General features: G+C 40.6%; 1 protein-coding gene across 1 annotated transcript in view; it reads left to right on the top strand.

Annotated features, from left to right (window-relative positions):
* rapgef1 (Rap guanine nucleotide exchange factor 1) overlaps positions 1–12,675 on the top strand; it is a 60,596-nt gene extending 47,921 nt beyond the window's left edge. Inside the window, exons 19-26 of the mRNA XM_062959053.1 lie at positions 1,374–1,559; positions 1,666–1,750; positions 1,855–1,949; positions 3,653–3,731; positions 5,408–5,509; positions 5,607–5,704; positions 7,423–7,551; positions 9,758–12,675. Of these exons, the coding sequence (XP_062815123.1) occupies positions 1,374–1,559; positions 1,666–1,750; positions 1,855–1,949; positions 3,653–3,731; positions 5,408–5,509; positions 5,607–5,704; positions 7,423–7,551; positions 9,758–9,908 (925 nt within the window). The 3' untranslated portion in view covers positions 9,909–12,675. The remainder of the gene's footprint in view (positions 1–1,373; positions 1,560–1,665; positions 1,751–1,854; positions 1,950–3,652; positions 3,732–5,407; positions 5,510–5,606; positions 5,705–7,422; positions 7,552–9,757) is intronic.
* The last annotated feature ends 1,352 nt before the right edge of the window (positions 12,676–14,027 follow it).

Here is a 14,027-nt window from a genome sequence, read left to right as displayed (position 1 = left end):
GTAGGGTGGCCTTTTGCAGTTGGCAGATCGTGATTTTGTCAATGTCTATTGTTTCCAAATGCCGGCTGAGATCTGTTGACACGTCACCCAGTGTGCCCATCACCACCGGGACCACCTGCACTGGTTTCTGCCAGAGTCTTTGCAGTTCAATCTTGAGATCCTGATAGCGGCTGAGTTTTTCCTGTTGTTTTTCGTCAATGCGACTATCACCTGGGATGGCGACATCAATGATCCAAGCCTTTTTCTTTTCCACAACTGTGATGTCTGGTGTGTTGTGTTCCAGAACTTTGTCAGTCTGGATTCGGAAGTCCCACAGTATCTTTGCGTGCTCATTTTCCAAGACTTTTGCAGGTTTGTGATCCCACCAGTTCTTTGCTGCTGGGAGGTGGGACTTGAGACATAAGTTCCAGTGAATCCTTTGGGCCACACAGTTGTGCCTCTGTTTGTAGTCTGTCTGTGTGATTTTCTTACAGCAGCTGAGGATATGATCAATGTTTTCGTCAGCTTCCTTGCACAGTCTGCATTTTGGGTCATCAGTTGATTTTTCAATCTTGGCCTTGGATTTAATTTGTTCTGATGGCTTGCTCCTGGGCTACAAGGATCAGGCCTTCTGTCTCCTTCTTCAGGGTCCCATTCGTGAGCCAGAGCCAGGTCTTCTATTATTATTATTATTATTATTATTATTATTATTATTATTACTTGCCTTTGTTCTGATGTCTTGCTCCTGGGCTGCAAGGATCAGGCCTTCTGTCTCCTTCTTCAGGGTCCCATTCGTGAGCCAGAGCCAGGTCTTCTCCTTATCAGCTTTTCCTTCAATTTTGTCAAGGAATTTTCCATGCAATGTTTTGTTGTGCCAGCTGTCAGCTCTAGTTTGTAGTGCGGTTTTCTTGTACTGGTTTTTTTTGTCTGCTGTGCTTATTATTATTATTATTATTATTATTATTATTATTATTATTATTTTATTGTATGGCACAGCAAACAAGATAGATATGCTGGATTTCGTATCACAAAATCACAAGTCGAACACTTCCCAAGTGTCTAGGACTGGATGATGCACGCAGATCTCCTTCTTCAGGGTCCCATTTGTGAGCCAGAGTCAGGTCTTCTCCTTGTCAGCTTTTCCTTCAGTTTTGTCCAGGAACTTTCCATGCAATGTTTTGTTGTGCCAGCTGTCAGCTCTAGTTTGTAGTGCGGTTTTCTTGTACTGATTTTTTTTGTCTGCTGTGCTTTGAGGAGTTTCTGATTTGTGACTTCAATCAAAGCAGGTTTGATTATGACTATGATTATGATTATCCTTCAAATTTCCCTTTCTATTGTCCTTCCTTCCTTCCTTTTCCTTTCTTTTCCTTCCCATTCTTCCCTTCTTTCTTCAGCCTGGTGGAGCTGTCGGAGGAGCTCCTGCGCCTGCTGATGGCGCTGGTCTTCCGCCTGGTCTGCAGTGGGGAGCTCAGCCTGGCCCGCGTCCTGCGCAAGAACATCCTCGACAAGGCCCAGCAGAAGAAGATCCTGCGGCACAACAACTCCGCTCGGCCCCTCGCCTCGCGATGGGTGGCCGCCAGGTACGTAGGGGGGGGGGGCACCCCATGGCACGCCCTCCGGGGGCCCCCCACACAAAGAGAGCATGGGACATCTATATTCTTTCTTTCCTTCTTCCCCCTTTCCCAGGCCGGGGACCCTCCACGACTTCCACAGCCACGAAATTGCCGAGCAGCTGACCCTCCTGGACGCGGAGCTCTTCTACAAGATCGAGGTGCGTTGGGTGGCTGCCTCGAGACAGAGGTTTGGGGGGGAGGTTCTGCTTTTTGTGGGGCTGGTGCAGCCGCCCAACAGCCCCGGGCCTTCTTTCCCTTCCAGATCCCCGAGGTGTTGCTTTGGGCGAAAGAGCAGAACGAGGAGAAGAGCCCCAACCTGACCCAGTTCACCGAGCACTTTAACAACATGTCCTACTGGTAAGAGCGAGAAGGGAAGGGCCGCCCCGCACACGGTGCCCAGTCGTGCCACTTCGGAGCAGCAACCGGGTCTAAATAATAGAATACAAACAACATTTCAGTCCATTATGGGGTGGGGAGGGAATAGCAAGCAATTACACAATGGAATTGGGATATCACCATCAGGGTAAAGGTATAATAATATAATAAAACTTATAATATTGTGAAGGACAAGTTTTTATTTAATTATATATATAACCGCTGCCACCAGTGTAAAGATGTTTTTATTAAACACTGCCACCAATTAGTAAAGTCTTTATAATGCTGCCACCAGATGTAAAGGGGATTATCAACGCTTGACACCACTATGGGAAGATGCAGCCACCAACTACTCAGAGATGAGACCTTTTAAAGTTTGTTTTTCTTATTCTTGTTGTTTACTTATGATGGTAATATATGTGACAGAAGCTGAGATGTTAGAAAGAACAATAACAAGTTTATTCAGGCACCGAGCTTAGTGGTTACAATAACGTTTCTCCGTAGAGGCACTTTGATTAACAGTTGCAAGCTAGAATTAGGTGTTTCAAACTCTTTAAAATGTCACTTCTATCTCTACTGCTTTTAAACCACAGTCACCCTGTGAATTACAATCACAGATTATCTGTTCCTTATCAGGAGACAGACTACCTTAAAATACTTATTTTAAACCAAACTTATTTTAAACTGACTCAAAAATAAGTATTTGAGCCTCCCTGATCCCTTCGACTTAGGGTCAATCTTCCCTGTACCTCATCAGGGCACAGACAACCTAAAATAAGTCACCAAACTTATTTTAAACTGACTCAAAAATAAGCAATTGAGTCTCCCTGAGCCCTTCAACTGAGGATCAGTCTTCCCTGTACCTCATCAGGGCACAGACTAAATGCTTCTTTTTTTTAAACCTGCACTTTTCCACCAAAACGGCAGTTGGCTCCGCCCACTTCTCCATGGCAACCAACTCCTGAGTGCAGAGATGCCATAACTGAAATATTGACCCTTATAAAACACAATTAAACATAACATTTGTAAACTAAAAAATTCACACTTCATTACAAATATAATATAATATAATATAATGTATTAGGGCTCTCATAGAAGCCCCAGCTATAATAATAATAATAATAATAATAATAATAATAATAATAATAATAATAATAATAATAATAATAATAATAATAATATGCATTAGAGCTCTCATAGAAGCCCTGACTATAATAATAATAATAATAATAATAATAATAATAATAATAATATGCATTAGAGCTCTCATAGAAGCCCTGACAATAATAATAATAATAATAATAATAATAATAATAATAATAATATGCATTAGGGCAATCATAGAAACCCTGACAATAATAATAATAATAATAATAATAATAATAATATGCATTAGAGCTCTCATAGAAGCCCTGACTATAATAATAATAATAATAATAATAATAATAATAATATGCATTAGGGCAATCATAGAAGCCCTGACTATAATAATAATATGCATTAGAGCTCTCATAGAAGCCCTGACTATAATAATAATAATAATAATAATAATAATAATAATAATAATAATATGCATTAGGGCAATCATAGAAGCCCCGACTATAATAATAATAATAATAATAATAATAATAATAATAATAATAATAATAAATATGGGAAATTGTATTTCCACCCCAACCCCGCAGGGTGCGCTCCATCATTATGCAGCAGGAGAAAGCGCAGGACCGCGAGAGGCTGCTCCTCAAGTTCATCAAGATCATGAAGGTGAGTGACTCCGATTATTATATTAATAAGCAGAGGCTGAATGGTTTGAAAAGGTCTGCCCCAGTAAATTTGCCGCCAGAAGGGGGAAGAGCTGAGGACACAAGCGGGGAATTTACTGGAGCAGAACTTTTCAAACTCATCTATATATATAAAAGAGTGATGGCATCAGGGCAGCGGACAAAACAACAAAACTACAGGCCCCCCAACCTCGTAACTTGACAACACAACCCATCATTCACGGCTCTAGGTTGATACAACAAAAAGGAAAAGAAAAATAAAGTCCTAATTAGAGGGAGAGGAATAATAGTTTTTATCCAGTTGCTGCCAGTTTGAAGGCTAAGCTCTGCCCACTTGGTCTCCTAGCAACCTACTCAGCCCAGGGGACAGGCACAGTTAGGCCTCACTTCCACAGATTATCAGATTTTAACTGGATTATATGGCAGTGTAGACTCAAGGCCCTTCCAAACAGCTATAGAATCTTATATTATCTGCTTTGAACTGGATTATCTTGAGTCCACACTGCCGTATAATCCACTTCAGTGTGCATACTAAACATAAAGACAACCATACAACATGTCATGGGATGATGGGTAGCAGAGTGTAATCCAAAAATTCACCATCCCGGTCTTCACCTCCTTCTCCAGACTGTCTCCCCGTGTGGAAAAACAGCACTGGACAAACACACTCCAGCAGACGAGGGTTCGGTTGGAAATCCAACAGCAATATATCTTTATTTACATGACTATATACAAACAGAGCAAATCAGTCCTTCCTCCATGAGTGCTCTTGCCGAAGCGACTCATGCACACACACACACTGCTCTACTCAGGAAACTCCTCTGCATTCCACAGGAACAAGAAAGAAAGTCCCGGTCAAAACAAACTTGACCCCATTGGTCCTGTGATACGTCAATTATAGCAGACTCTCATTAACTCCATAACTGCTGAAATGCCTTGCCGAAAAACTTAACACATAAGGCATTTCTAATAACCCAGATTGATTTTAACATTTCACAATACACAATACCCTGACACAACAGACATTCAATACCACCAGTACCTCAACAATTTCTCACCAACACCACCAGACAACGCCACAGCAACGCGTGGCCGGGCACAGCTAGTTTATCTATATGAGACGTGCCTAGATTTCAATGGGGATTACCTGAGATTGTAGTATTGGGATGTGTCTTTCAGCTGCATATGGTAAATGATTTCTCTTATACTTTGTCCTTTTTAAAATCCAAAACGTAACCAACTTTGTGGATAGCCCTCGTATATATACTTGTAAACCGCCCTGAGTCCCCTTCAGGGTGAGAAATTTAATGAATGAACTCAGTGAGCATGGACATGGATTAGATTAAGGCTTTTGCACAAGGTCTGATGGATGATTGGTATATATATTTGGTGTTGCATTGTGTTGAATTTTTACATAGTGTATTTTAATTATTTTAACTGTTTTATTCTTATTGTATTGTATTATGATGTACTGGTAGTGATCCTACCAGTTGTGTAAGCCGCCCTGAGTCCCCTCGGGGAGAAGGGCGGGGTAGAAATATTGGAAATAAATAAATAAATAAAGGCGGGGTATAAATGCCACTAATAAATAAATAAATAAATAAACTCTAGGGTTGTGTGGTTGTGGTTGTGAAGCAGTAACGGCCCTTTTCCCGGCAGCACTTGCGGAAGCTCAACAACTTCAACTCCTACCTGGCCATCCTCTCGGCGCTGGACTCGGCCCCCATCCGCCGCCTGGAGTGGCAGAAGCAGACCTCGGAGGTGAGCGGGGGGGGGGCACCGGGGTGGCGGGAGGGCTCCCCCACGTGCCGGGCCACATCCGGGCGCACGTGGTATTCCTCTTATGCCTGTCTTGCAGGGCCTGGCCGAGTACTGCACGCTGATTGACAGCTCCTCCTCCTTCCGGGCCTACCGGGCCGCCCTCTCCGAGGTGGAGCCCCCCTGCATCCCCTACCTGTGAGTAACACCCCACTATTCCCCATAGGAATGTCATTATTAAATTATATCACTAGATTACTAATTACTGGGGAAACTTACTGACTCGAGTATATATATTCATAATATTATATTGTAATACGATATAATACTAATAATACAATATAATAATATTAATTATATATTATATTTTACATGTAATATTACTAATCATATTACAGTATATTTATACAGTACAATATAGTATTGTACTATGCTAATCATATAATATTGTATGTAAATTTAATTTGTAAGCCGCTCTGAGTCCCCTTCGGGGTGAGAAGGGCGGGATATAAATGTCGCAAATAAATAAATAAATATACGATGAGAATGGAAAATGCAGCGGCTACTGGTCAATTTCAAAATGAAAACAGATCCCAATGAAATTATATTGAGGCATCAGTAGGTTAAAGGTTTTTCAATATTTACCGTATTTACAATGTTTACCGTATTTCAAAGAAAAACAGTAATCTAGCTCTGTAAGTGGGGTCTGTCAGTAGGTCATATGTTCATATCTCATTTTTGCTCAAATGACTTGCAAGGGCTTCTTTCCCTTTTAATAATAATAATAATAATAACTTTATTTTTATATCCCGCCCCATCTCCCCGAAGGGACTCGGAGCGGCTCACATGGGGCCATGCCCGACGTCAATACAGCGATCATAAAACAGTAAAACAAAATTCAAAATTCAAAACATTCCCTTGGTTAAGAGCGAGGGAGGCTTTGGAAAAGTAAACACTGATAAGGGAGGATAAGAGGAGAGATAAATCTATATATATAAAAGGGTGATGGAATCACGGCACTGGACAAAACAACTAAACTAAACGCCCCACAACCTTGAAAATTGACAGCACAACCTCTCATCCACGCCTCTATGTTCATACAACAAAAAGAAAAGAAAAATAAAGTCCTAGCCACAGCAACGCGTGGCCGGGCACAGCTAGTCTATATATATATATATATATATATATATATATATATATATATATATATATATATAAAAGGGTAATGGAATCACGGCACCGGACAAAACAACTAAACTAAATGCCCCACAACCTTGAAAATTGACAGCACAACCTCTCATCCACGCCTCTACGTTTATACAACAAAAATAAAAGAAAAATAAAGTCCTAGCCACAGCAACGCGTGGCCGGGTACAGCTAGTTATATATATAAAAGGGTAATGGAATCACGGCACCAGCCAAAACAACTAAACTAAATGCCCCACAACCTTGAAAATTGACAGCACAACCTCTCATCCACGCCTCTACGTTTATACAACAAAAATAAAAGAAAAATAAAGTCCTAGCCACAGCAACGCGTGGCCGGGCACAGCTAGTTATATATATAAAAGGGTAATGGAATCACGGCACCGGGAAAAACAACTAAACTAAATGCCCCACAACCTTGAAAATTGACAGCACAACCTCTCATCCACGCCTCTACGTTCATACAACAAAAAGAAAAGAAAAATTAAGTCCTAGCCATAGCAACGCGTGGCCGGGTACAGCTAGTATATCATATATCACAAACAACAGCCTCCGGGCTCAGGTGCGGCTTGACCGTGACCCGATTATAAGCCAGGGGAGGCTTTTTCAGCTCCTAAATAAGGGTTGATAAACCCGGCTTATCTTCAAGTATATACGGTAGGAGTGATTCCGGTTTGTAACGAGAGGTCTCCCTGGTTTCCTGTTTGCAGAGGCCTTATCCTGCAAGACCTGACCTTCGTCCACCTGGGGAACCCGGACCACATCGAGGGCAAAGTCAACTTCTCCAAGCGCTGGCAGCAGTTCAACATCCTGGACAGCATGCGGTGCTTCCAGCAAGTGTAAGTCCGGGGACATCCGGGTGGGATTGCCATCCAAAAAGGGACCGGAAAAGCATCGAGTCCGGACCCAAACTCCTCGCAACAAGAGTTCGGATTGAGCCTTGTCCTAGGAGTCGATGATTACTCCTCCTCAGTAGGTGATAGTAATAGCAATAGCCATCATAACAATATAATATAATAATAATAATAATAATAATAATAATAATAATAATAATAATCTACTACAATGATTTAATAAAATATCTATATATATAAAAGGGTAATGAAATTTCGGCCTAGGACAAAACAACAAAACGACACATCTCAGAAACACTAAACTTGGCAGCACAACCCCTCATCCATGCCTCTACGTTCATACAACAAAAAGAAAAGAAAAATAAAGTCCAAATTAGAGGGAGAGGAAGAATTGTTTTTATCCAATTGCTGCCAGTTAGAAGGCTAAGCTCCGTCAGGGGAAAACCTTTACCCTTTACCTTAACTAATAATAATAATAATAATAATAATACTACTACTACTACTAATAATAATAATAATAATAATAATAATAATAATAATAATAATAATAATTTTATTCTTATACCCCGCCCCATCTCCCCGAAGGGACTCGGGGCGGCTTACATGGGGCCAAGCCCGAACAGAACAATATAAAAACAAAACAATAAAACCAATCAATCAGACAATAAAAGCAAGTCATAAAAAACCACATACAAGACAAAGTGTTAAAATCATGGATTGGGTTCAAAGAATCTAGCTACCACCAATGCCTCAATACTTTATTTCCCATACCACCAGACTTCGCCACAGCAACGCGTGGCCGGGCACAGCTAGTAGCATAATAAAATATAATACCAAAATATAATACAAAAATAATCTACTAAAATAAAATAATCATACAACAATATAATATTACATAATATTGTAATATTGCACTATAATACACTTTTATGATAAAGTGATAATATAGGACTATTATATTACAACATGGCAATATTATAATAAAAGATACAATTAATATAATATAATAACATGATAATATAATATAATACATATAGTATTAGAAATATAATATAGCAGTATAATATAAATATAATCTTAATATATTAGAAATGTAATATACCAATATGATATAGTAATATGGTCTAATAATAACCATATAATACAATAATTTAATAAAATAATAAAATATAACCATGTAAATATATTATAATCTAACAAAACAATAATAATATAACAATATAATATAATACATTAATATAGTATTAGAAAAATAATATAGCAGTATAATATAAATATAATCTTAATATATTAGAAATGTAATATACCAATATGATATAGTAATATGGTCTAATAAGAACCATATAATACAATAATATAATTTAATAAAATAATAAAATATAACCATGTAAATATATTATAATCTAACAAAATAATAATAATATAATAATATAACAATATAATTAATATAATAACATGATAATATAATACATATAGTATTAGAAATATAATATAGCAGTATAATATAAATATAATCTATTAATATATTAGAAATATAATATACCAATATGATATAGTAATATGGTCTAATAATAAAATATTTTTTAATTTTTTTTTCATGTCAGGAGCAACCAGAGTTGCTTCTGGAGTGAGAGAATTGGCCGTCTGCAAGGACGTTGCCCAGGGGACTTCTGGATGTTTTGATGTTTTACCATCCTTGTGGGAGGCTTCTCTCATGTCCCCGCATGGAGCTGGAGCTGACAGAGGGAGCTCATCCACGCTCTCCCTGGGTGGGATTCGAACCTGGCAGCCTTCAGGTCAGCAACCCAACCTTCATGTCACGAGGCTTTTATCCCCTAGGCCACCAGAGGCTCCAATAAAATATTATAATATAATAATAATAATATAATAATAGGAATATAATCTAGCAATATAATTAAATAATATAATCCGATAACAATAATAATAATAATTTATTACCCACCTCTCCTGGTATCTCGAGGTAGCTGGGGGGATACAACAGGGTTGAAAAACCACAGCACTATTACAACACACATAACACCACGCCAGTGAGTGTTGTGTTATGCGATTTCCTGCTTCTTGGCAGGGGGTTGGACTAGATGGCCCATGAGGTCTCTTCCAACTCTTCTATAATTCTATGAGTATGTCCCTCACATTTATTTCCTCTCGGTCTCTCTTGTGTCATTTGCAGGCATTACGACATCCGGCGCAACGACGACATCATCTCCTTCTTCAACGACTTCAGCGACCATTTGGCCGAGGAGGCTTTGTGGGAACTCTCGCTCAAGATCAAGCCCCGGAACATCACCCGGCGGAAGACAGACCGCGAAGAGAAGACCTAGAGTTCGGGGAGGAGCAGGGGAGGGTGGAGCCGAAGGACGGGCGGGCGGACCTCCCCACGGACAGACGGACAGCAGTTCCGAGGGCCTGCGACCCTCCCGAGTTCACGAGGACGGACCGTCGGCACTCGCCGCCATGTCGGCCTTCCGCCGTCCTCCTGTTGCTGCTACTCGATGGGAAGCGTGGCCGGATCGGAGCCGGCCTGCCTCTAATTTGCCAAATTTTTTGAGTTTTCCATACAAAAGAGAGAGATGGTTTGCTTCTGTTTCCGCCGAGAGCGGCGCCAGGCTCCCTTTGCGGGTGCCAAGGACACTCCACCTCGAGTAACTTCTTATAAGGAAGAGAAGGAACTCCACTTCAGTGTATAAGAAAAGAGAACGAACTCCATCTCGAGTAACTTCTTAGAAGAACTCAAACCTCAAGTTTCTTCTTATAAGGAAGAGAAGGAACTCCACCTCGAGTTACTTCTACGAAAGAGAAGGAACTCCACTCCGAGTTGCATCCTATAAGATAAAGAACTCCTTCTCGGGTTACTTCGTGCGAGGAGGAAAGAGTTACATTCTGCCCTGCAGAGTCTGTGTTTACAAGAGTCGTCCCGTTTCCGCATCTCCAGCAAAGATGATAGGAAAACCCTTTTTGGGAATCCCGCGGACTCCAGGACCCAGCATCCCCCGGCGTGTGTTTTAGTCATGGTACTAGCAGTAAATATGTAGAGAGAGAAAAACCCACCTGTACATAGGAATCCCTCGGTGCCGCTGGTCCCTTTTTCTTTCTTTTCGATGCATGTCTGAATGGGTTTTTGAACGAGGAAAGCGCCAAGACACAAAGCAAAATCTGTATAGGAACTGAGGGAGAAAGAGGTCACGTCGGAACGAGGGAGGCTTCCAGTTTGCATCAAAAGTCATTTTTGTGAGCGAAAGGGAAGGGAAAGGATCACTATGTCTTACAAGACAGAAGAGGATGCCATCTCTGCATACGAGCCTTCCGTTGCTGGACTCTGGAAGATCATCTCCCTGCAATACATGGACGATATTCTCCTGTTTGTCCCAAGCTGGAAGAAATGTTATCTCTGCGTATGAGGCCTCCATTTCCGGACTCTAGAAGATCATCTCCCTGCAATACATGGATGATATTCTCCTGTTTGTCCCAAGCTAGAAGAAATGTTATCTCTGCGTATGAGGCCTCCGTTTCCAGACTCTGGAAGATCATCTCCCTGCAATACGTGGATGACATTCTCCTGTTTGTTTCAAGATGGAAGAAATGTTATCTCTGCGTATGAGGCCTCCATTGCTGAACTCTGGAAGATCATCTCCCTGCAATACATGGACGATATTCTCCTGTTTGTCCCAAGCTAGAAGAAATGTTATCTCTGCGTATGAGGCCTCCGTTTCCAGACTCTGGAAGATCATCTCCATGCAATACGTGGACGATATTCTCCTGTTGGTCCCGAGCTGAATTTCTGCATATGAGGCCTCTGTTTCTGGACTCTGGAAGATCATCTCCATGCAATATATGGATGATATTCTCCTGTTGGTCCCGAGCCGGAAGAAGTGTTGCCATCTCCACTTATGAGGCCTCTGTTTCCGGACTCTGGAAGATCATCTCCATGCAATACGTGGACGATATTCTCCTGTTGGTCCCGAGCTGAATTTCTGCATATGAGGCCTCTGTTTCTGGACTCTGGAAGATCATCTCCATGCAATATATGGATGATATTCTCCTGTTGGTCCCGAGCCGGAAGAAGTGTTGCCATCTCCACTTATGAGGCCTCTGTTTCCGGACTCTGGAAGATCATCTCCATGCAATACGTGGACGATATTCTCCTGTTGGTCCCGAGCCGAATCTCTGCGTATGAGGCCTGTTTCTGGACTCTGGAAAATCATCTCCATGCAATATATGGATGATATTCTCCTGTTGGTCCCGAGCTGGAAGAAGTGTTGTCATCTCTGCATATGAGGCCTCCGTTGCCAGACTCTGGAAGATCATCTCCCTGCAATACGTGGACGATTTTCTCATGTTGGTCCCGATCCGGAAGAAGTATTTCCATCTCCGCCTATGAGGCCTCCGTTGCCGGACTCTGGAAGATCATCTCCCTGCAATACGTGGACGATATTCTCCTGTTGGTCCCGAGCCGAATTTCTGCGTATGAGGCCTCTGTTTCTGGACTCTGGAAGATCATCTCCATGCAATACGTGGATGATATTCTCCTCGTAGTCCCAAGCCTGAAAAAATGTTGCCATCTCTGCGTAGGAGACTTGCGCTGCCCAACTTTGGAAGACCATTTCCATGCAATACGTGGACGATATTCTGTTCACTCCCTCCCTGGTGTGCAACTCCCATCATCAGCTTATGATGGGAGTTGTAGTCTTGTCACTGCAAAGGGATCACATGCCCATCAATGTGGACTTTCAGACTGGCCAAAACCCGTGCCCCCTTTCCACTCAAATCCTCTGCTATTTATTGTGTAAGTAAATGGGGAGATGGGAGTCAGAGAAGGTTGGGTTTTGCAGTGGGATCCGTGTCTCTATAACCCAGGCATGGGTCAACTTTGTTAGGAATTGTGGGAGTTGAAGTCCAAAACACCCGGCGGGCTGAAGCTGGGCCATGCCTTGCTCTCCGGAAGCCTCCCTCGGCCTGACAGTTTTGTGATCCTAAAAGCAGCACCAACAAGGAACAAGAAGAGATCCATCTGCAAAGCCTCCTTTTCGCGTCCCTCTTGTTTCCGGTGCATGCCTTGGTTGCCAAGATTAAAGCGACAATCGAACCCGAGCATTGTTGTGTTTCGTGGTGCCATATCTGCCCGGATCCTATAGATCACTTCCTTTTCCCCCAGGAACAGGATCCTAATCCTATATCGCCATTGTCCTTTGGAAGGTTTTGCAAGAAAGAAGGTCTTCAGGCGCACAAGGGATGATGCCATGGGCTTCTTGGCCACATATACAGTAGAGTTGTGGTCATTCGACATAAACGGGCGGGCCGAATGTCGGATAACCAGAACTGACGGATAATAGGGAGGCCCTATTATCCCTCCCGGCAAGCCGGTTTAGGGAAGCGCCCCATGCGTTTTATTTAATTAATTAATTTAATTAATTTAATTTATACACCCCTCAAAGATCTCAATCTGCGGGACGGCACGTAGGTGGAGATACGTTCTGAGAGGTAAGTTGGACCAGAGCCGTTTAAGATTCATAATTTACAATATATATAATTTGGAATATATAAATAATATATATTTACAATATATAAATATATCATACTATTACACATATTGTAAATTTTATATGTAATTTACAATATATATAATATTGTGAATATATATAAAATTTACAATATATATAATATTGTGTATATATATATAATTTATAATATATATAACAATTTACAATATATAAATAATATATATCCTTATACAATATATAAATATATCAGTATTATACATAATGTACATTATATATATATATATATATATATATATATATATATATATATATATATAAAATTTATATATTGTAAATTGTTATAAATTATATATATACCCAACATTATATATATTGTATATATATATTTTATATATATAGATACACACAATATATATATATAAATATATAATACTATTATCCATATTGTAAATTGTTATATATATAATTTACAATATATATAATGTGTATACATATATATAATTTATATATAATAATTTACAATATATAAATAATATATATCCTTATATATATATACTGTATATAACAATTTACAATATATATATATATATATATAATACATATATAATTAGATCCTTATATATTTTATGTAAATATAATTTTATATATGTGTGTTTGTGTACATAGATATAGCTGTTATGGGTGTATTTATTATTCTGGTAGTATTGCACCAGCATCATTAAGCCCCGCCTCCTTCCTTGCGCAGGCGCGGCGTTCCCTACTTCAAGGACTGCATTTCCCGCGAGGCCGCTCCGCCCGCTTTGCCTTTCTAATCAGCTGCTTTCCCCGCGCGGGGGCTGCCGGGAGAGGTAGTTTCTCCCCCTCTAAGGGCCGGCCATTTTGTCCAAACGCGGAGGGACTCGGTGTCCCGTCGTGCCTCGCGGCTGGCATTGTATTGCGGGC

Source organism: Anolis carolinensis, unplaced genomic scaffold, assembly GCF_035594765.1.
Source record: "Anolis carolinensis isolate JA03-04 unplaced genomic scaffold, rAnoCar3.1.pri scaffold_7, whole genome shotgun sequence".
In the NCBI taxonomy this organism is placed as follows: Eukaryota; Metazoa; Chordata; class Lepidosauria; order Squamata; family Dactyloidae; genus Anolis; species Anolis carolinensis.
The sequence above is the reverse complement of the archived record's forward strand: the minus strand, read 5'-3'. Positions and strand labels throughout refer to the sequence as shown.